The sequence below is a fragment of the Maylandia zebra genome, linkage group LG17, assembly GCF_041146795.1.
Source record: "Maylandia zebra isolate NMK-2024a linkage group LG17, Mzebra_GT3a, whole genome shotgun sequence".
Classification (NCBI taxonomy): Eukaryota; Metazoa; Chordata; class Actinopteri; order Cichliformes; family Cichlidae; genus Maylandia; species Maylandia zebra.
In genome coordinates this window covers 30636670-30658568 of record NC_135183.1, presented here as the reverse complement: position 1 = coordinate 30658568, position 21899 = coordinate 30636670, and the positions used below count along the sequence as shown (strand labels likewise).

The 21899-nt window shown below is 38.5% G+C and overlaps 1 protein-coding gene across 1 annotated transcript in view; it reads left to right on the top strand.

The window, feature by feature from the left end:
* The first annotated feature begins 6683 nt into the window (after positions 1 to 6683).
* The window catches only part of LOC101485157 (protein tyrosine phosphatase non-receptor type 12), a 59190-nt gene continuing 43974 nt past the window's right edge, over positions 6684 to 21899 (top strand). The window contains 1 exon segment of the mRNA XM_004548187.3: positions 6684 to 7279. Coding sequence (XP_004548244.2) covers positions 7178 to 7279 — 102 coding nt within the window. The 5' untranslated portion in view covers positions 6684 to 7177.

Here is a 21899-nt window from a genome sequence, read left to right as displayed (position 1 = left end):
ACCCTGAAAACCATTAACACCTGAGCCTCAACTCTCGCGGCCCGGTACCGGTCCGAGGCCCGGGGGTTGGGGCCCGCTAGCTTAAAGCACCAAGCAACATGTGATTTGTAGCTTGCTCGTGTTGCCCACTTGACGGCGCCAGTGGACCAGTGGACAACAGAAATCTCCTTCCAGTCATTAAAATTGATTTTCAAGTGTATTTTGAAGCCAATTTAGTGGGTTTTTCAGTGCTGAATTTGAAAAAAACAAAACAACAACAACTCAAAAATACACATTTATGATTGCATGCTTTAATCTCATCTTTGTTTTCAGTGTTTTCCTTTCTGATCATTCTTGTATTACTGAAAGTATTCTGCGGTGTCAGTCTGTACGAATATGCAAGCAAGGAAACTATACAGGTCTGTCACTGTCACAAATGTGCTTCATGTAAAACTCATATAGTGCGTTGAAATAGGTCAGTTCACACAGACTGAGAAGCAAACACTTACACACACAAATACACAGCTCTCAAGAGTCAGGACAGTAATTACATGTCTAAATCTGACAGAGCGTCCAACCGCCACTCTCTGGCTGCCTGCCAGTGTGTGTGTGTGTGTATTACTTATGTTCTGAGGACATAACTCTGTTTGCAATGTCACACTTGCCTCTCTTTTGTGGACAAAAAGCAAGTCCCCATCAAAACAATTACAGTTTTAGTATGAACAATTAGCTTGAAGTGAGGGAAGGGGTTGGAGAGTTTATCATTGAGGTAAGTTTAGGAAAACAGAGATGATAACCATAGACACAGTAGTGAAATGAATGGTAGTCAATGCAGTGTGTGTGTGTGTGTGTGTGTGTGTGTGTGTGTGTGTGTGTGTGTGTGTGTGTGTGTGTGTGTGTGTGTGTGTGTGTGTGTGTGTGGTTGTGTGTCCGTCTTTGGTAGAGACAGAGACAGGCTGGCTGGAATCTGCTGAGGGAGGACCTATGCTGAGGGTGTCACTGCATTCAAGAACACATTTATATATACACACAAGTGCTGAGCAGTGCCACATCACCCACCACATTGCTATGTCCACTTTGCACACACTAACACACATGTCACTTACACCCTCGTTTCCAGGTTCACTGAACCTGTTTCATATTATTCTGACTGTAACTGAAATTTTGATGACTTTTGTTTTCGCTGATGTCATTAATGTGTCACATTTGGGGGTGGGGGCTGGGGTTAAATCTGAAATAGCTCCATAACAATTGGATACATTGTAAAACACTTCAGTTTCCCTCACCATGATCTCAGAGAACATTGAGCCCTTTTAGTGTGGCCCTGCTATTTCATGTGATAGACTCAAGTGTCATAAAACCAAAAAGAAGATGGACAAAAACCAAAACAACAACAAGAACATAAGAAATGCATGTAGACACAGAAATGATAAAGGAACAAGAGGGAGATTTAAAAAGCAACCATTTGAGTAAATCTTAAATACCAAGATGCTAACTGGGTCCACCCCCCTTCTTCTAACCCGCTTTGATCTGGCTGTTGGATGGCAGCGGTTTGCCCATGTGGATCCCCTCCATTTGTCTAAACTCTTTACTTTCATATTTCTCATAGATCTCAGGCTTCAGCTGGAAACCCTTCATCAAGGAAATAAAAAGTATAGTGGCGCTTCTCTCACGGTGTGACATTAACATCTCTGTTAATGCCAGAAGCACTGTACATGGGCTCGCGACAATAGTTTTTTTGTGCTTGAAGATTCCCTTCACTGTATTTCTCTTGTTCAGAGGCAAAGCCAAGAACCACAACTAGCCAGCCCCTCATGACTGCAGGAACAGATGACCAGTTTATGAGGAACTGAAAGACAATGATGTCTGGCTGTTTCAGGTTATAATGCTCTTGTTATGTCATCCACCCATGTCAGTTTGATCTCCTCTGCATAGCAGAAGTTCTCAACTTTCTTAACTCTCAGTAAATCCTGATGCAGAGGAGATCAAAGGACGACTTTATTCTGCCCTGGCCCAACCCTGGAACAAAACTGGAGGGGTGCTCGAGGGCACACGCCTGGTTGCTCGACTAAAGACTAAAGACACACAACACGAAGAGAGGCAGTAAGGCCCGGGTGAACTAAGTCGAGACCAAAAAGAACAATGGAGGGAGCTAAAAATACAGAAAACTACACAAGGAACTAACTGTCAAAATAAAAGCAGGAACCAAAGCAAAAGAGGGAGCAGGAATAAACTCACAGATAGCAATGACACGCAGAGAATGAGAAAACGCAGGAGGCACGTGAAATAAGAGAACAAGAATGAAGTGTTACAACCAAAAGACTATGACACTCGCTCTGTGGGTCCCCAACATTACTCACCCGGGAGAGATTTCATCATTAGATATTTGGATGCTGCTGCTGGGGCTTGATGCTTTGATTTATGGGTATTCAATTAAGCTGAGATATCCTGGCTGTGAAGGCCTTATGGCTTATGGTTGGCATTGTTTTCATGCTCTTTAGTAACGCCTCATGTCTTTTGGCTGTGACACTGTGATCATGGGGCAGATCATGTCACAGAGCATGATATTAATGTCACATGCAGGGAAGCATCTGCATGCTACCGCATGTATACCAGTGTTTTCGAAGCACATAACAGAAGGGGGCATGGTGTAGTTTTGTAACATGCCACTGAGTCATTCCTCTACCCGGAGGGCAGACATTTTCACCTTGCTCCAACAGGCAGGCTCACATTCTGTCTCTCTGTCTCACTCTCTACGCCTTTTTCTATGTGCATGTGTGTGTCCAGACTAGATACTGTCACAGTCATCCTATCACGCCCGCAACTGTGCATCTTAATGCTCTTCTTCTACTGCAGGCAAGTATGTGACATGCAGAAAATTAAGGTGTAAATACATGACTGTGTGTGTGGGGGGGGGGAACCTCCCTACCTTGGGGTTGTTGTATGGGCTTGTTACAGCAACATTCCTCCACTCAGCTGCTTCTGAACAGCACATTCCACAAAGAGAGGGAGGAAGGAAAAAGAAGAGAGTGAGTATAGAATGAGGAAGGACTGGAAATGAAGAGTCAGTGAAAAAAGGAGGGGGGGGGAGTGTGTATATGTTTGAGAGCTGTAGACGTATCTGTGGAGAAGGAGGGGTAAAGAGAGTGGAGATGCACTGGCAGAGGAAATTGGTAAAGGAAGGGAAAAGGGTCATAAAAATATCATGTGTAACTGATCCTCCCCTCCTCTCTTGTGAAATTTTGACTCCCATCTTCTCTGCATGGAGATCAGAGGTCAGGGTCAGATGCAGTGCAACCAGAGCCAGTGCTGAGAAAAGAGAGAAGGCCACAAGCTCTTTCCTAAAATATTCCTCATCATACAGCCATGAGAGAAGTCATGCACATGCGCGCACACACACAGAGTACAGTAGACCACAGTGCTCTTTGATGTGTGTTTATCTCCTCAGTCTGCTTGACCTGTTTCTAATGAACTATGCTGGGAGGAAACAGAATAATCCAGCTACACAATTACATCCTTCTGCACAGACTCACAAAGAAATCATTATTTATGTACCTTAAAACTGACACAGTATGCTTTTCCTGCTCTCCATCCCACCTGTATTCACACCTTGTGCTTGAGAGGGGCAGCCAATCAGAAGAAACATGGGTTAAAGGAAGTGGTCTTAGAGGGAAACAAGCTGATACATGATAATGAGTAAGAATTTTTTTTATAAAGAAGGACAAAGCTACCGTATGCTACAGTCACATTAGGGAAAGCAGTGGTTGGGTACCAGTTGTGGTAACTTTGTGCAATGAACTTGCAGTCTTATTGTCTTCGAAGTAGTCTTTTCGAAGGCGGGGTCAGGTGCTCTCTTTAAAGAAACCTTGTTGGGTTAAGATGGTGAAAAGCTGGAGTCAGTCTGCAATAATTTATAATTAAATGGGGTCAAGTTGGCAATTACATGCAATCTGTTTGTGATATTACAGCAGTTATCTGTGAAAAACTGGGGAAACTGTTGCCATCTACATACACAGAAATTAACATTGACTACTTACATTCAGAGTCCAGAGAGAACCTAACAGATTTGTAAGAGAAATTCTTCCACAACCTCTGATGTAGTCGGTGCAGGGCAGCAATTTAACTCCAAAATGCTTTTATATAGGAATATAACCAGAGTACAACCAGTTAGCAACCCGACCAGCTGAGTCAAAGAGGTGCATCGTAGACAAGTTGCACTGAAAAGTGCAAACTGACTTAGCTTGACTGCAGCGTGTTAGCAATCTGTCTTCATTTATATAGTTAACCCTCACCAGTGTGTATGAGAGTCTTTTTTTTTTTTTTTGGCTGAATATCTTTGGGTTCTACTTTCTTAGGCTCTTTAATCCCCCAAAAATGTTCAGAATTCAGTTATTGGATTAGTAGATAATGCATCTCTTAAATACAGTAACAACTATAGATTCCATTCAGGGCACAGCTAAGGGCAAGAAAGTTTGACTCAGCTCAGAAATAAAATTAAACAACGAGAGAGAAAATGTAGGAAAGAGAGAAGGACATGAAACTGGGACAGCAAAGAAAACAGTGAATATTTACTGGGATAACAAGCAAATAAGTTTAAAGACAAGAGGAACAAAAAGCAGTTTGTGTGAGGAAAGGCTTGTTGGCTCTGTGACAGCGTCCCCTCTCCTTCTCCCTCTTACTCTAGCTGAATAGATGGGTTTGTTTGTTGTCAGTGCTAGAACTAAAGGAAAACAAAGTGACTTGATTCCCCTCTGTGTTTATTGGAAGACAGTTCGTCGTGCATAAGTGTCTATTGAGTTCTCGTCCCCAGACAGCTTTATCCTGAATACCAATTTGGTTCCTCTCTTTTTTTCTCCGTTTGTCATTCGCACTTTCTCCTCAGTTTGTCAGTTACATCAAATTTAAATGAACTGGATGTTCAAATTAGAACCTCTTAGCATTATTACATAACACATACATAATACCAATCTTCTGCTATATACCATGTACTTTCAATGCTAATACATTTTCTGCTATAGTACTAATAACTGCTATTACTTTTGCTACCACAATAGTGACAATTTTACACTGTCTGCATGCCTAATTAGAATTAGAAGGCCTTTATTGTCTTTGAAAAAAAAACTTACAACAAAATTAAGATCAGCATTATCACTGCAAAAGTGAGTATGTGACAAAACACATCACCTAAACACACACACACTCAGTCACACTGGAGAATTAAATATGTGCGTGATACATGATACGTTTCTTTGTCTCTATTTCTGTCACATTTTAATCCAGATTATATATCTGACCCATTAATCTCTTAGCTGTTATAGTTGCTTCTTCCTATCTATCTATCTATCTATCTATCTATCTATCTATCTATCTATCTATCTATCTATCTATCTATCTATCTATCTATCTATCTATCTATCTATCTATCTATCTATCTATCTATCTATCTATCTATCTATCTATCTATCTATCTATCTATCTATCTATCTATCTATCTATCTATCTATCTTAGTTTTAGGATTATTTGTTATAGTTATTCTTTCTGATTTTAGACCACGGATAGTTAGATATTGAAGGCCAATAGATTTCATTACAATACATGTATGCAAATGTATGCAAACGTTTACTGATGTCCTCTATTTTTCTAATAATGAATGTGATCACTGATTTAAGAAAGTGACAAATAAAAAAATCATCCAACAATGTTTTTCCACCGATGTGAAGAAACAGAAATGCATGCATATATACACACTCACCTCCACTTTATTAGGTACACCTGTTATAATACAAATATCTAATTAGCCACTCATTTGGCATCAACTTAACGCATGACATAGACATATAGACATAGTCAGGACGACCTGCAAAAGTTCAAACTGTGCATTAGAATTGGGAGGAAGTTTGATTCCAGTGACTCTGAATTGTTGCTGGTGTCACATGAGCTGGTTTGAGTATTTCAGAAACTGATGATCTACTGAGTTTTTTAAATGGGGTTTATGGAGAATGGTCTAAAAGAAAGAAAAATATTCAGTGAGTGGCATTTTCTGAGAGCAGGTTATAGAGAAGGTTATAGTAATTCAAATTACCAGGACAGATCTAGAAAGGTGTATCTGTACATTCTGATAAACAGTTCCCATTAAATTAGTATTTGTTAAGTAGCGCTGACACGCAGAGTGAATTGCAATATATACCTATACTCGTAAAGTGCGAAGTATTACAATACTAAGATAGGATTGAGAAATAATTTGGTTACTAAAGTTTTAGACAAATGAAATTATGTAAAATGTACAGTAGAGTAGGACTATATCGTTCACGAAGATATAAATGTGTTTGTTTTCCCAATTAAATGTAATAATACTGATGACCTATTTAGATATATAATTATCAGACTGTAAGAAAAAACATTTTTATGTGAAGCAGCATATCATCGAATAAAAACAAATAATTTTTTAAAGTATCGATAAAAATTACAGCAAAACAGTAACGCCGTTTATTTAAACCTTACGTTTTTGGATCGTAATTTAGCTCACCAATGACGAATAGCGTCAAAACGACAGGCACAGATTCTATCCAATGAGAACACGCTATTGGGTGGAGCGACACCCAGTTTAGCCACTTGGATTTTAATTCCTGGTCAGCGTTAGTCAATCAGATATAAGTATATCCTGGAAGGGGCGGGCCTAATTGTTCCTTGGCTTTACCCAGTCCGGATGTTCCCCAGTAGCGAATAACGAGCAGCAGTGTGTGAATGTGGCAACCGAGGTAGACAGGGAGGGGTACATAAGCTGGCCAGACCCAGGCTCTTGTCTTTTTTCCTTTATTTTTCTTTTCTCGCATAGCCAAGTGTTTACAGTTCGTGCACCGCCGCGGTTGTGAAGTTGTTTACGGGGCAGAAAATCCGGCCGCTGCTGCTTTTCTCTGGGACTAACCGCTGTCGTTGTGAAAACAGTCCAGAAGAAAGAAAGAAGGAAAGGGAGAAACAACATGGGGCGATAATTTAAAAAAAAGGTGTTGTGTTGTGAGCGGACGATGACTCTCTGGGAGGACCCGTGAAGCTTATTTATTTTTATTTATTCCCCTCCCTTCCTTCTTCCCTCTTTCCCTGTGTCCGCTTTTGTTTTATTATTTTGTAACATTTCCCCTACCCCCCTGCCAGTTTGGGAGATTTTTTAAAGGAAAAGGCAACAAGAAGATTGAAGAAATGGACCAAGCCGGCATCCTGAGAAAGTTTATCCAGGGGGTGAAGGCCATGAGCGAAGGGAACGATGAGAGGGGAGAGGATAACTTCGGCAGCGACTTTATGGTGGGTCAAAATTAACAGGCGCCTCCACCTAGCCTCTTGTATCCTATATCTGTCTCACATGTACCCTCTTCCCTTTATAACCTCCACCTTTTCCTCCATACTGACCCTTCATATCATACCCAGCCTCCCCCCCCGTCTCCTGGTTCTCTGTGTATCCCCCAGGAGGTGAGGCAGGGGTGGCCACACTGCCCTCTTCCTTTTTCCTCCCATTTCCAGGCTTTACATGGCGGCCTAGCATTGTCTCCCATGCCACAGAAATACAGCCGATTCCGGTTTCTTTAAAAAAATTTTAAAAAGGGCAAATGATAAAGACAAGATATATTATTGTCTCTCTAGCTCTTGGTTATTTATTTATTTATTTATTTTAATGACGTTGCTGGAGCAGCTTGTAGGTATATCTTTTATTGTGGCTATATGCTTGATTGAGACAGTGCAGTGATTCATTGTCCTCATAAGCACTAAATATCCACAAACCTAAGCTTGATTGCATGCTTTATTTCCTGTGGTTTTCTCTGTGTTCCAGTAATAAAAAAAATCCTGTCAACTATTTATAAAATGACTTCAATTTTAGTAGAAGTTTTAGCAGGTATCTATTGTGGTCATTGATAAATCTGGCCACTTGCAAACTTTTATTTACATTTCCAGTTTAAGGAAAGCAAATTGCAAAGAGCTCCCCATACACTGGACCCATATATTTAAAAAAAAAAAAAAAAAAAAAAAAGACCGTTTAAACAAGGGTTGTCAAACCTAAGGCTTGGAGGCCAGGCAAAGACTCCAATCAGACCCTACTACAAAGTTTGGAAGACATGATTGAGGGTATAAATTTTGGACTTTTAACAGTATTTTCAAATGTTTTACAGCTTTATCTTTACTTCTAAAGGCACCCACATGGAGATTCAAGCTACACCAAAGATTTTAAAAATTAAATGTTTGAAAGGTTCCAGTTTTTTGTCTATTATAGAAATGTATGGTTGCTATATTTGATTATTTTTAGGTCATTTATGTGTGCAATGGATACACCTAATTGTAGCATGTAATTTTACAGGTTTTTTTCTTACAATTTAAGAGTCACGCTGACAGACAAAATTATTTTTCTATCATTCAGTTCAAACATGTAGTTAGGTCAAAGTGGGCTGTATCTGGCCCCCAATGTTAAAATGAGTTTGACATCCCTGATTTAAACTAAACCTTACAACAGCATTAGTTTTAATCTGGCAACTTTCTTACATGTGGAGAGGATCTTTTGAGATTAGAGATGCTTGCTGTTGAAGTGATTTTGATTACATATTTTGCGGTGACTGCTGACCCACAGTCCATTAGTTTGCCTTCACTACATAACTGGATGTCACTGTGTTGAAAGTCTGGACTCAAAATAGGACCAAGGCTTGTGAAATGGTTTAAAATGCCACAACAGGAATGTCACTCCTATAAAAACATTTCTGTCGTTGAGTCCACTTTAATTTAGATATGTTTAGAAATGTTCGGTGGAAATTGATTTACTATCTTAATTTACAGCAAGTTTACAGTTTAACAGGTTTAGACTTTCCTTCATGAGCAGCCTTATCATCCAGCCTAGTTTCATGTTAATCATGTTGCAGTTTGATTATGTGGGAATTAAGCTCCTCAGCACCAGAATGGTTAACTTTTTCCCCCACACACAGACTCTCCTCACTTCCCTACTTCATGCAAGCTGCTTGCTGGAGCTTGCAACATTCTTTCTTGGCCCATTTCATAACATTTTGTCCTGGCTATAAAAATGCAACTCTTTGGCACACTTTGGATCGAGGGCTCTCTTTCTCGTTCAGATTAAGTACATAACAGTTTCTATAATAAGCGAATCTGTGTCTAATTTTGTGCTCATGACTTAGCCTTCTGTCTTGTCTTTTGAGTGAGAGTTGCAGAAAACAAAGAGCTGGGAGATGTTCGGCAAAAAAAAAAAAATTTGTTCTCAGCTATGTGAGAGGCATTAAGGAAGTGCATGGTGGACGAGAGCTACGGAGCTGGAACTAGTCTGCTTTTGGCTTATTTACAGAAGATTCATTTCACCATGCATGCCCTCTTTAGATGAATTTTTACACGGTAGACTCAGTACAGTGTCCATATGTTTGTGATTTTATTGCCTGCCCGTTTTCTCTCGCCCTTAAATTCTGTTTCTAGACTCAACTGGTTAAATGCAGGTTCTTCTTTTAGCACCACTATACTTGCCATTCATAGATTACACACGTCCACGCCTTGTCAAACTGCCTACAACAACCACACGTTGTATGGGAAGAGAACAATTTTAAAGCTTTTAAAGCGGAAAGTGTTTCTTCCTGTCAGTTTTTCCAGCAAAACACCCCACCAAGCGTTTTTAGGCTATTAAATGTGGTGTTTTTAAGAAGTTGTAGGACACTACTGACTGCTTGTCAGGCTTTAACTCTTGATTATTTGTGTGATGTCTGTGGTTTCCTTTCAAATGAACTTCATTGGCATGAAATACAATATATTTCCCGTTAGCCTTAGGCTATCGCACATGTCTCTAGACAGTCCCTTGACAATCATGCAGCTCATATAAACTTAATCGCTGGGGCATTCAAGTGCTTCCATTAAATCAATTATCCTTTATCTCGTTAGTCATGGTAATCGGGGTTATTTTTGTACATGCAAAGTTACTGAATGAGGCTTATAAAAATTGGGCTTCAAGCTAAATTTTCTTAACAGCTGGCAGCAGCTTGTGAATGTTGAGATTCAGCTAAATTATTTAGCAAACGCACCAGCTAGCAGTCAAGAAAATTTGTCCTGATTGAGCACATGTGGCTTGTGTGCCAGTGTACAGAGCATTGTTGACGCTCACAAGCCGCAGCAAACATGTAAGTAAGTGTCTTAGCCAGTTGCTGCTAGCCTGTGGCGTTGATTTCAAGTCTTGTGTGAGGCTTTCAATTGCTGGAGTCAAGCTCGCAATACCACAAGCACATGGGGTGTGCTTCACTATGAAGTGAGTCACCAGAACACCCTGACATAACACCCACTTTAACTGCCTATTGTTGTTTATATATAGAATGTGTTTTATTGACATAATTACAGGCTCTAGTGGGCCAAAGAGTCAGAGATTATACGTTTATTTCAGTAGTTGTTTTGCTGTTTGATGCAGTGGGGAAACTTCAGGTTTTTCTTCCACCTGGGACGCTAATTGGAAAGTATCGTGGGGTATCTGGCCATGTTTGACCTTATTAGAAAACTTGACAGTGAGCTGTTTCAGTGGCAGTCATATAGAGGCAGATTACATGGGATGTATGTCTGCATACTTATGAAGTGGAGGATAAAGATGTACATTGAGAATTGAATGTTTGCTCCAAGGACCTACATTATTTATAGATATGACTGAGCTCTTGAAGAGCATTTTATGTCAGCTCTGAAGTGATTCACCTTCCATCTGTCATATATAAACTATTGCAATGGTGAATACCCTACTTTTGGCTTTGTATGATGTGAAAGAAGTAGCACAGAAGCTCCACCTATCTGGTGTTCAAACCATCTGTTTGCTGAGGTAGCCAATCAGAAGACTGTTGGCTTAAAGGGAGAGGAGCCAGGTAATAAGCTGAGACCAAGTATAGGATAAACAAGTTTGGGGTTCTTTTGAGTCATGGAAAGCTACTCTACTAGAGCCCAAGGGGAAAAAAAAATATGGAGGTGGAAATGAGCATGATTGGTCCATTTTAAGGTTAAGCAATGTCATCAGTAAAAGGTAGATGCATTTTTACTGTAAACACTCTTGCTTTGTAATGGTGACTTAATCCAAAAAGTACACATGCAAAAAAGGTCAAATATGTGCTGTTATTTGGACCATCTGTGCAGATGCAACAATGGCAATTGTAATTGTTTCAGAAAAAGGGGGGTTATCAGCTGTTTCTCTCAACCCACGACTTTTCAAACCAGCTATTAGTGCTTATGTAAGAGAGCCAGATTTATTTATTTATTTACTTTTTTAATAGCCTGGTCAACCAGACACGAAGGGGAGGAATTAAGATGAACCATCGAGTTTACTTAAAAAAAGAGAAAAAATATTGAAATTCATTTATTTTTAAAGTATAGGCTTTATGTGGGCATAAATTATGATTTAAAGTTTCTCTGTGCAAATTTCTGAAAAGCCTTGTTGTTAAAGTTGACCTGTTCTCATCAATTGCAGCTCAATATTTTTTTCCCTTGGCATCTACTTAAAAAGCTTTGCGTGATTCACAGCTCTAAATTAAAAAAAAAAAAATATATATATAATATATCATTACAAACCTTTTGTGCCATATAAATGACTAAATATTTTTAAAAGCCACCTGTACCAGCTCACCGGTGCTCTTCAGCTCCACCCTTTTCTACTGAAATTGGCAGTTCTTGTGAGCTCTGTTTGGGAACACAAAGTCGTTTTCCACCTGCTTCTCCTTAGAGTTACGGACCAGACCTGATCTTCAGAGTAACAGAGACTGCAGTTGCCAGCTACAATCAAAGATGGGTGAATGGGTACGTTCAGCCATGGACGCATGTCTCTGGGGAGTCCGGCGATCAGTATCGATCAGCACAATCATCAGGCAGCCTAGCTGGTTAGCAGTGACCATTCAAAATAAGAAAGCAGGGATGTAAAGTGATCATGGAGTGGCATAGTTCTCTCATACAGATTGCAAAATGTAAAATGCCACAATGAGTCTTCAGATTTCTTTGAGCAGGTATTATTATTATTGCGTAGTGTGCCTAAGTAAAGTTTCTGTGTGGGAAGCAGTACTTTGGATTTTCCCAGGAATAAAATTCATTTTAACTACAATGCAGAAAAGGCTTTGAAAGAGAAATGGGAAAAAATCCCTTTAACATGTCTAACTTAATTTCACAACCCATTCACACGCTGATGACATAGACTGTAAATAAAAGATTAAAATAATGTTACCAATTGGTTAGTGAAGTCCCATGACCCATGATGGTGCCTCGTGTTTTAGTCAGTATGACCCAGAACTTGAGATTAAGCCCATAAAGTCATCAGGAAAGTGCTTACAGCTTAGAGGTCAAAAAGCAAGGAAGCATGGACCACTTTCCCATAAACGTCTGTAATTTTGGAAGTATTTTTGAAACCAGCAGATCTCCCTCTGCTGACTATTAAAAAGCAGTTATTATTGCTTTCACTTTTCAGACCTACTACCATCTTCTTTATACAATCTATGTTTGGCAGCACCTATGTTACCCATCACCTTGTACCTTAAAATTAACAAATTATTGCAACGAATATGTTGCATATATGTTAAACATATGGCAAAATGTTTTGGCTGCATAGGCTGGAGAAGATCACAGACCTGCTTTGGCCTTGCTTTAACTCAAGGCTTAATATCACACAATGCTAGCAAGCTGCTCATCTGTTGAACTAAAAGTGAATTGAAGAGCACCTTAATTTAATTAATTTAATATTTATTTATTTATTTACTTAGTTATTTATTTTACCCCATGACCGCCCCCTTGACAAGGTCAATGTTTTAGTATTCACATTTAAAATCAGATCGCTTCTGTTTTGCTGCTATGACTTGATCCTTAGATTGTAATAATCAGTCAGTTACCTGGAAATAGCTGTGTCATAAATAATGCTGTGACTAAAGTTGCATCACTGACTCACAATCTGGCGTGGTGAAATGAGCTCAACTTCTACATGGTAAGCTCTCACTGGTTTCCTGGAGACGATTTAGTTTTTATATGTAACTTCCTGTGGGCAGAGGAAGGATCCTATTTAAAGTAGTGCCTCCACTTTACTTCCTTTTTAATCAGCCAATCAAAAATTCTAATTGAAAGTATTTTTCATTTGGGTTTAAAGGGAAAGGAAGACATTTGAATGGGCTTTGCTGTGAGTAGCTTTTTTTTTTTTTTTTTTCCCAAGCGCATTTACCCATTACGTGACCTCTGTACAGACAACAGTTGCACTTTGACTACACTTGGTGAGAAAGTCTGATTATAGAATATAGAGTTTAGCTCAAGGCAGGTTGATTGTCATAGAAGCTACAGGGGTTTAGCTTGTGACCTCCGTGTTATAGGGCACTGGGCCATCATGCAGCCTGATAAAACATTTAGTGAACAGTTTGATCCAAATGCCTCATGGGGTCATATGCATGGATTTTTGCAGAGCTGTCCTCAGTAACATTGCGTCTCCAAATGCTGTCAGACATCAGTTGTGCAGAATTAAACCAGAGCTTCTTACACTACTGGAAGTCTGTTAGTCTCCTCTCAGTACAAGGAAAAAGTTGAAGTGTGAGTTATGGACTGTGTTGGGGTGATATTATTTCTAAATACACTCTCATAAAAACACATGTACCTGTTTTGGGAACACTGGACTTAATTTTGTAGTCTAGACGGGGTTTAGAAATTGGAGTTCAGCCTCTCTCTGTGTGTGTTTTCTTTCCTGCAAGCAGATTACTCTGAAGGAGCACATCAAAGAAAGTGAAAAAGTGCAGACACACATGCTTCTCTATAGTGCTCATCAGGCCACAGACATTAAACGCTCAGCAAGGAGACGAAAAAAAGGAGATGTGACAATGCGTGTGTGTTTGTGTGGGTTTATGATTGTGTGTGGCAACAATTTCCAGTGTCACCGAGGGGGCTTTCCCTTATGTGAAGTGTGTATATGTCTGTTTGTGTGTGTTCGCATATTAAGTGTAGAATCTGAAAGCCTTTTTTGCTTATGTATAACCCCCACACACAAACACACAAATTCTTCAGCAGGTATTTGCACAGTGTGACTTCTTTTTGAGAGAGAGAGAGAAAACACTGGCCTGATAAGTTATATAAATGTTAACAACAAATGGCCCATCAGTCTTAACAAAGGGGTTACCTCGGTGAAAATGGCAGAAACTCTGTTTCCTTAAGGTGCCATCCTGAGACTGGCAACACTTATTCAGTCTCCACAGACTCTCCTATTAATAAAATATCCAACTGGATCCAATATCCAAGTGGGGTGGATTTTTTTTAAATTAATTTTTTAAAGCTAATCCACCTGGATAATTGTGTTAGGAGTATGGCTATGCTGATTGCCAGGTGTCCTGCTCAGTCTGCAAGACCTCATCCACAACTATTAGACATTAAACATTTCACTAAGTGTGTTTTGTTGAAGCCTTTGGAAGCATTTTTAATGGAGTATCTCATTATTATGGGTTGTTGTGTGGTACAGAACATCCAAGAAATTTGCTTTAGTTTTATTGAGTGAAATTCAGGTATTTTATTAGTCTGTTACGTAGCACTATTTAGTCAATATGCATGTCTCTCTGTTGCACCTGGGTTATGTATGAATACACCAAGCTAACTAGTGTTAGCTGATAAATTAGCACTCCATTTTATCCATTTAAGGTAACATCTGGCTTCTAGAAAGTGATCATTGGTGATTGTGGTGGAAACACTGGCAGGTGACATCACAATGTCTATGTCCATCTTTTATGTCGTCTGTGGCCTTAACCCAAGGTTTAAGACTGGTGTCAATATTTTAAATATTTATATATACATTTTGGGGGTTATTTGCAGCTTTTGTTTGATCAGATGATGTAGAGAAGATGGGAAATCTGGGAGAAAGCCCTGGGGGCAGACATGCAGTAAATGGCTATGGGGCCGAATCAAAGCCAGGCCTCAACTTTATGGCATGTGGGTTGCCTACTCAACCCTGTGTGATAAAATGCTTTTCTTCCTTTTTTAAAAATTTGTTGAATACCAAAATATATATTTTTTTCTCCTGGAAAACTTTTGGAAGTGAGGCCATTAACCAGTCTCCTTTTTGTACCAGTCTACTGCCGGTTCAATGTAGAGTCTGCTGGGCTCCATCATGTAGGTACAGATAATTTTAAATGGTCTTTCTACCATTTATAGCAGAAAAGAATGAGTGATACAACTGGTTTATCTTATCAGGTGCTACTTTCCGATGCTGTTGTTTACGACGGCTGTTTAGCAGTGGTTTCTTAAACTTGCGTAAAAGAGCTTCTTTGTTATTTGACATGTGGTCTGTTTTTTGCTTTGATTATATTGTCAAAAGGCATTTTTTTGCCAATGTTGTCTCACCATTAACTGATAACCTGACTTGATTACCTTATAGATATGTCTACACAATCCAGTACACATATTCTCTGCCAAAGCCAAGGCAATTTTCTTTTAATCCACAGAGTGCATGTACACTGTAAATCCCAAGTTTAGAGAACTCAGAAATTAAGGAAGCTGATTATTTTTTTTAAGTTTTACAATCTTAATGTTAATACTGAAACAATCATTCATTACAATAAAATTTTATTTATATAGCACATTTAAAAAACCACAGGTATGCCAAAGTGCTTCACAGAATGAGTTAAGAGCAATAATAAATACAAATATAAAGCACAAAATGCAAATAAAATATACTAACAGGCGGGTGACATAACTAACCAATAATACACCAGGCATAGTAGGCACTAGTGAAGTCCACACACAATGCTGAAGGTTAAAACATTACTCTTGCATTAGAAATACAAGTGAGTGATTACTTGGGCTTGAGCATCAGCCATGCAAATTCTCCACCAAGATCCCTAACCCAACTGTCCTGTGTCGCTTATAGTGTTACAGCTGTGCTATTTTAACTTGAATATAAATAAAATGCCACTGGAGCAACTGAGCTGTAAACATAATAATTATAGCACAGCACTGAATGACAGAACATGCATAATATTTTAAGTCCACAACTGGCTACTGCAAATCTACAACTGCACACTGGTGTTTATTTTTAATGAACAAATAGTTGAAAATATTAAATAATTAAAAGTTACAGGTACTTGGAGAGAAATGTCACAAAAATCTCAAATATTTAAGTAATCATTTAACAATATTGTAAAAAAGGTAATTAACACATTTAAATTGATTTGTTTGCACTTTCTTGGTAAGAAGTTTTCAAATGGCTGCTGTAAATTAACTTTTATAAGCCTGTTTGTGCGAATGGGTCAAAGAGGGTTACACAGCAGGGGTCTGCTGCTGTTTTTGTCTGTGTGGCAATCGCCATCAGCCCGCCTTATGTTACTACACTAAGAAACAAGACTTCCCAATTTCTTGTCGTGTCACAAGCCTCCTTCGTTCTCAACCGCCCTTTTTCCGTGGCTTAACCCAAAAAAGAGCCTTTTGCCTCTAAGTTGGGTGTTTCTCAGAAGATGTAACGCAATATTTTTGCTGTGTGTGTGTGTGTGTGTGTGTGTGTGTGTGTAAAAGCTAGCTTACCCACCAACAACCCAGAACATCTTAAATGATCAAGATAAGGGACCAACACAGTGAAATACTCAGGAAATGATGACCTGTGTGTGCAATGTGTGACTAACGTGAAAGGAAATGGGGACGAGTCATATCGTTCATAGCGCCTCACCCACATTCGTTTACCTGCACTCACACCTATCCTGCTTCTGCCCTGCTGATGTATAGTGTGTTATGGAAGAAAATAATCCTGCATTTCATTATCGTTATTAATATCATATCCAAAATGTCATCTTAATCCACAGAATCGCACAGCAAAGTGCAGATTTGGTCAGCACCTTGACCTTTAATATAGAGAGTGAATACAGTATCTGAGCAGGGAGCTGATTAATACGTGCACATAGGCACCAAGCACACACGAAACACACAATGAGCCCCTGTCCCAGATGATTGGGATTATGAGGTCTGTTCACATCTGCTTCCTGCTGTAAGCTTTGATCCAGGGTGGGAAACTACCAACAAGCCGATACCGGTAAATGCAAACCATTTATGCGTGCATGTGGTTGTGTTTGGACTCTACAAATGTACCTGATCTCATTGCTTTTTGGTGTGAATTATTTCATTATCACTTTCCTTCACAATGATGTGGGGTTTTTTTTTTCTTTTAATTTTTTATTATCTAATAATCTTAAGAATTTGGTTAAATTTCAGATTACTTTTAGAGAAACAGAATAGATTAAAGGCAGAGGAGAGGTCATGCTGATAATTAAGTTCACTCTCACTCAGCTTCAGACCCTAATATGGTCATATATGTCAGGCACAAAACTGTGGCTGTGAGCACAAAGCCCCACCCATCTCCTGTTCAAATCTTGTTTGTGAGGGGCAGCCAATAAGAAGAAAGGATGGAGGAGCTAAAAGACCCTGTTCAGGACAGAATATGAGCTGAGGGGGCCATTAAGTGTTCATTTTGAATACACTTAACCAAGAGCTGAAAGTTGTAATTTAACCATTCTGTTCATTCTGTTTTTTCCTTTAATTACATATTTATTGAAGGTTTGTCTCCCAGGGTTTTTTTTGCCATTAAAATGTGCATGAACCAGCTAAACATCTAAACACTTGTTCAGGAAATCTTTCTACATTCAAAAGTTGTCTTTCGACTATTTAATTTTCCACTTCCTTCATTGGGTTGTCCAACTGTATTCCAGTCTCTTTTCCTTCCGCTTCTACTTTTATTTTGTTTGGTCACTTTTGTTTTGTCTTTTGACATCACAAAGCCACTAACACGGTGACTCATTAAATTGGAGGAAGAAGTGTGAGTTTGTTTTGGTGCATGTCTGTCTACAATGATCTCTGTACTGTACATGCATGGGTGGCATTCGCGGTCCCAAAGGAAGTGGGCACTCAGGAGTAATGGTGGTTTTAAATGTGTGCTCAGTTCAGCACAGGTGCTTCCCGCAGTCCATTTCAATCATTTTAACTGCATGTACAAGTTAGAATCGCATATATGGTTACAAAATATTTACTTGAGATTCCTTTAACATTACATGATGCTTGTGCATCGTCATGATGGACCTTTGCAAAAGCACGGTATACCCCACTTATTCAGTCAGATACATTAGAACTGAAAATGAAAGTGTGACAGGAAAAAAGGAAGGCCCAATGGCAACTGAAAAAAATCATTCTGCTTTGTGTCACTAAAAGTCACTCTTGTCGCACCACTGTTTTTCATTGTGTGATTGTTTATGCACTGATTCTGTCAGTGCTCCACTGACCTATATTGGCCAGTTGCCTTCAAGTGTAAATGAGTGCACTGTGCATATGAGCGCGTATGTTGAACTTGGTTTCTCATGCTAAGTTGTTTGACGTTATCTTTGTTGAGATCTTTGACATTGAGGTCCGAACCCCTGACTCATTCCAGTGCTCAGGGTGTGGTTTGATGTTATTTCCTCTGTTAATGAGCATGATTTATAAGCTCTGTTTAACTATACAACTAATAGCAGGGACCTGACATGCTCACTTATTCTCTGAAAGCTGAGTTTTTATTACTTTGACTGCAAAACATCCACAGAAATTCAGTTACAGTGGTCCCTTGTTTCATTTCATTTTTTCATTTATTTATTCATTTTCAGGCACAACAAATACCTATATTGAACATAAAATACACAAAACAAAAAACAAAAATTGCCTGAAAAAGGAGTGGGACGAAGAAAACTTATTAAATCCCACCCCTATACTCACTCATCAACAAAAAAAACAATAAACTTCCCGCAGCTACGCCCATCATTGCATACAGACCCATCAACAGCTCCGGGCACATACAAGCATCTAAGCGGCAGCTCGCAACCAACAATTAGAGCCTTCATAACTGAATACAGAATATATAAATTATAAATTGCATTACCACAGGTAACAGGCAGTAATAACTACAAGTAACAAACACACATACATATACATACATATATATCTACACACACAAGTACATATATGTACATACATACGCACACTTTATTTATTTATTTTTTATTTTGGAATCCATACCAGCAATGGTAAGAGAACAGACATTACAGAGCACACTAAAACCCATCATTGAGTATACTGTGACCAGACCAACTGTTTGTAGAGAAATTTAAATCTATGAATATTTTTGCATTGTTTCAATTGTAAACTCAGACTGTTCCAGATTTTCACACCACATACAGACACGCAAAAGCCTTTACAGGTTGTTCGAGTTCTGGGTAATTTGAATTCTCCAAAGCCTCTCACATTATAAACCTTTTCTCGAATTTCAAATCTAGTTTGTAAATTTGCCGGTAAAAGTTTAGTAAAAGCTTTATAAAAAATTATGGATGTATTGTAATTAACCAGATCCTGGAATTTAAGTAACTTTGCCTGAAGAAAGAATTTGTGAGTATGATCTAGATAACCAGCCTTGTGAATAATACGCAGTGCTCGTTTCTGTACTGTGACTAATGGATTAGTTGTATTTTTATATGTATTTCCCCACACTTCCACACAATATGTAAGATATGGAAGAACCAGGGTACAGTACAGAGTACGAAGTGCATCTTTATCAAGGAATTGTTTCACTTTGTTCAAAACTGCGAGGCTTCTAGAAATTTTGGTTTTTATGTGTCTGACGTGGGGTTTCCATGAAATTTTGTTATCAATTATAACTCCCAAAAATTTGTTTTCACTCACATTATCAATTGGTACACCTTCAATGATAACTGGTAATTCTATATTATATTTTAAATTACCAAAAAACATTGCTTTAGTTTTATTTATATTTAATGATAATTTATTTATGTCCATCCATTTTTTTATTAATTGTAGCTCCCTGTTTACGGTCATTACAAGATCAGTATAATCATCGCTACTGAAAAATATGTTGGTGTCATCTGCGAACAGTATGAGTTTAAGTACTTGAGAAACATCAAAAATATCATTTATGTATACATTGAAAAGTTTTGGTCCCAACACTGACCCTTGGGGAACACCACATGTAATACCAAGTTTCTCTGAATGGTAATGCCCTATGCTAACATATTGTTCCCGACCCGTTAGGTAACTTTTTAACCAGTTACCAGCTTTCCCTCGAATACCATATCTTTCCAATTTATCCAGTAAAATTGAGTGATTGATTGTGTCGAAGGCCTTTTTGAGATCAACAAAAATTGTTTATCGCGGGAGTTGCGTTCTAAAACTAACCCACGATATGTGAAATCCGCAAAGTAGCCAACTTTATTTTTTACAATTATTATAGATGTTTTAAGACTGTAAAGCCCCTCACTACACACTTTATATGCTTTTCTCAGACAGGCATGAACATTTTCACACTTTTCTCTCTTGTATAATCAAACCAAAGGCACCCGCAGGTGCCTTCTGACTGTGCAAAACGGTTCATTGACATTGTTGTGTTTGTTGGGGAGAAAACTTACAAACATACAGTACAGCACTTCAGAGTCACACTGCGATCAAAGATTTATGTAAATTTGACAAGCCTAACGCATTCTGTACTGTACAGGAGACACGGAACAAGATTGATTGATTGATAATGGTCTAAAAAAAAAATTGTGTAAACCCCCACGAAAGGTGAACCGCGTTATAGTGAGGGACCACTGTATTTAGTTTTAAGTAGCAGCTGAATAGTTAGGTGATGTGGTTTTTGCTGCCATTCCCCATTATTAATATGGGAAATGGTGACAACTAGTATTTTGGCTTTTGAAATGTTGTTTTAATCTACTTATTTTCCTCTGTGAATTGCCTAGAGCAGGGGTCAGCAACCTTTAACACCCAAAGAGCCATTTGGACCCAGTTTCCACGTAAAAGAAAACACTGGAGCCACAAATACTTTTTGACATCTAAAATGAAGATAACACTGTATATATTGTTTTTTTTTTTACCTTTATGCTTTGTGTGAACAACTAAGGTGTGTTGCTTATGAAATCCATGAAGTGCTACAGAGAAAATTAAATTTTATTTATGTAATTAACACATTTTGAACTCTTTAAGAAATATAACAAAAGGAAAGACACCCAGCAGAACTAAAATGATCCATGTAGCAAACAAAAACTGTTGTGAGCCGTTGTGGTACACTGGCTTCCGCGAGTGTGGCGCTTATTTTGAGCGATGAAAAAATAATAGAATATAATTTTTTTTTTTCAAGTTAAAAAAGAACTAACATAAGTAAAATACACTTCAGCTAAATACTTCTAATTTATTTTCCCAAACCACGCGGAGCCGCACTATAAGGACTAAAGAGCCGCATGCGGCTCCGGAGTCGCAGGTTGCCGACCCCTGGCCTAGAGTATAAAATGTTAAAAAATACCAATAGATAGTTTCTGAGATAAAGGTGGTGGTTGAATAAGCCTATTTGAGCTTTTTAAAACAAAAGCTGTATATTGTCAATTTTAAGACGATGAAACCAGGGAATAATAGATGTTTTTGCCTTTGAAATGAAGAAATTGTTATATCTGATCAACCACACAGTTAATAATTTAATTGTTGCAGTTTTGAAATGAGCTCATCTCATAGTAGCATAACAAACAGAAATTGGTTCTGGGTCTGAAAAGTGAAACCAGCACTGAAGTCATCCTTTTAATGGTGACTCCTGTGCTTGGAAAAAGACTGCTGATTACTTGATGCGCTCATTCACTAATTTCAAGTAATGCTGAATACAACATAATGGCCACTGTGTAAATTATAGTCACTCAAGGAATAAGGGGGGCTGTCCAGAGTATGCTTGTTGGCTAATGACTTGTCAGTCACAAATCTTTAGACAGTGAGCTTGCAGCTTCTCAGCCATTCATCTGGTTTGAAAATGGCAATGGCAAAAATACTTATCTTGACAAGGTTTGTTTAAAAAAAAAAAAAAAAAAAAAATCAACAAAAAAAAATCAATACTCTTATACTAATCAATACTAACAAATTAATA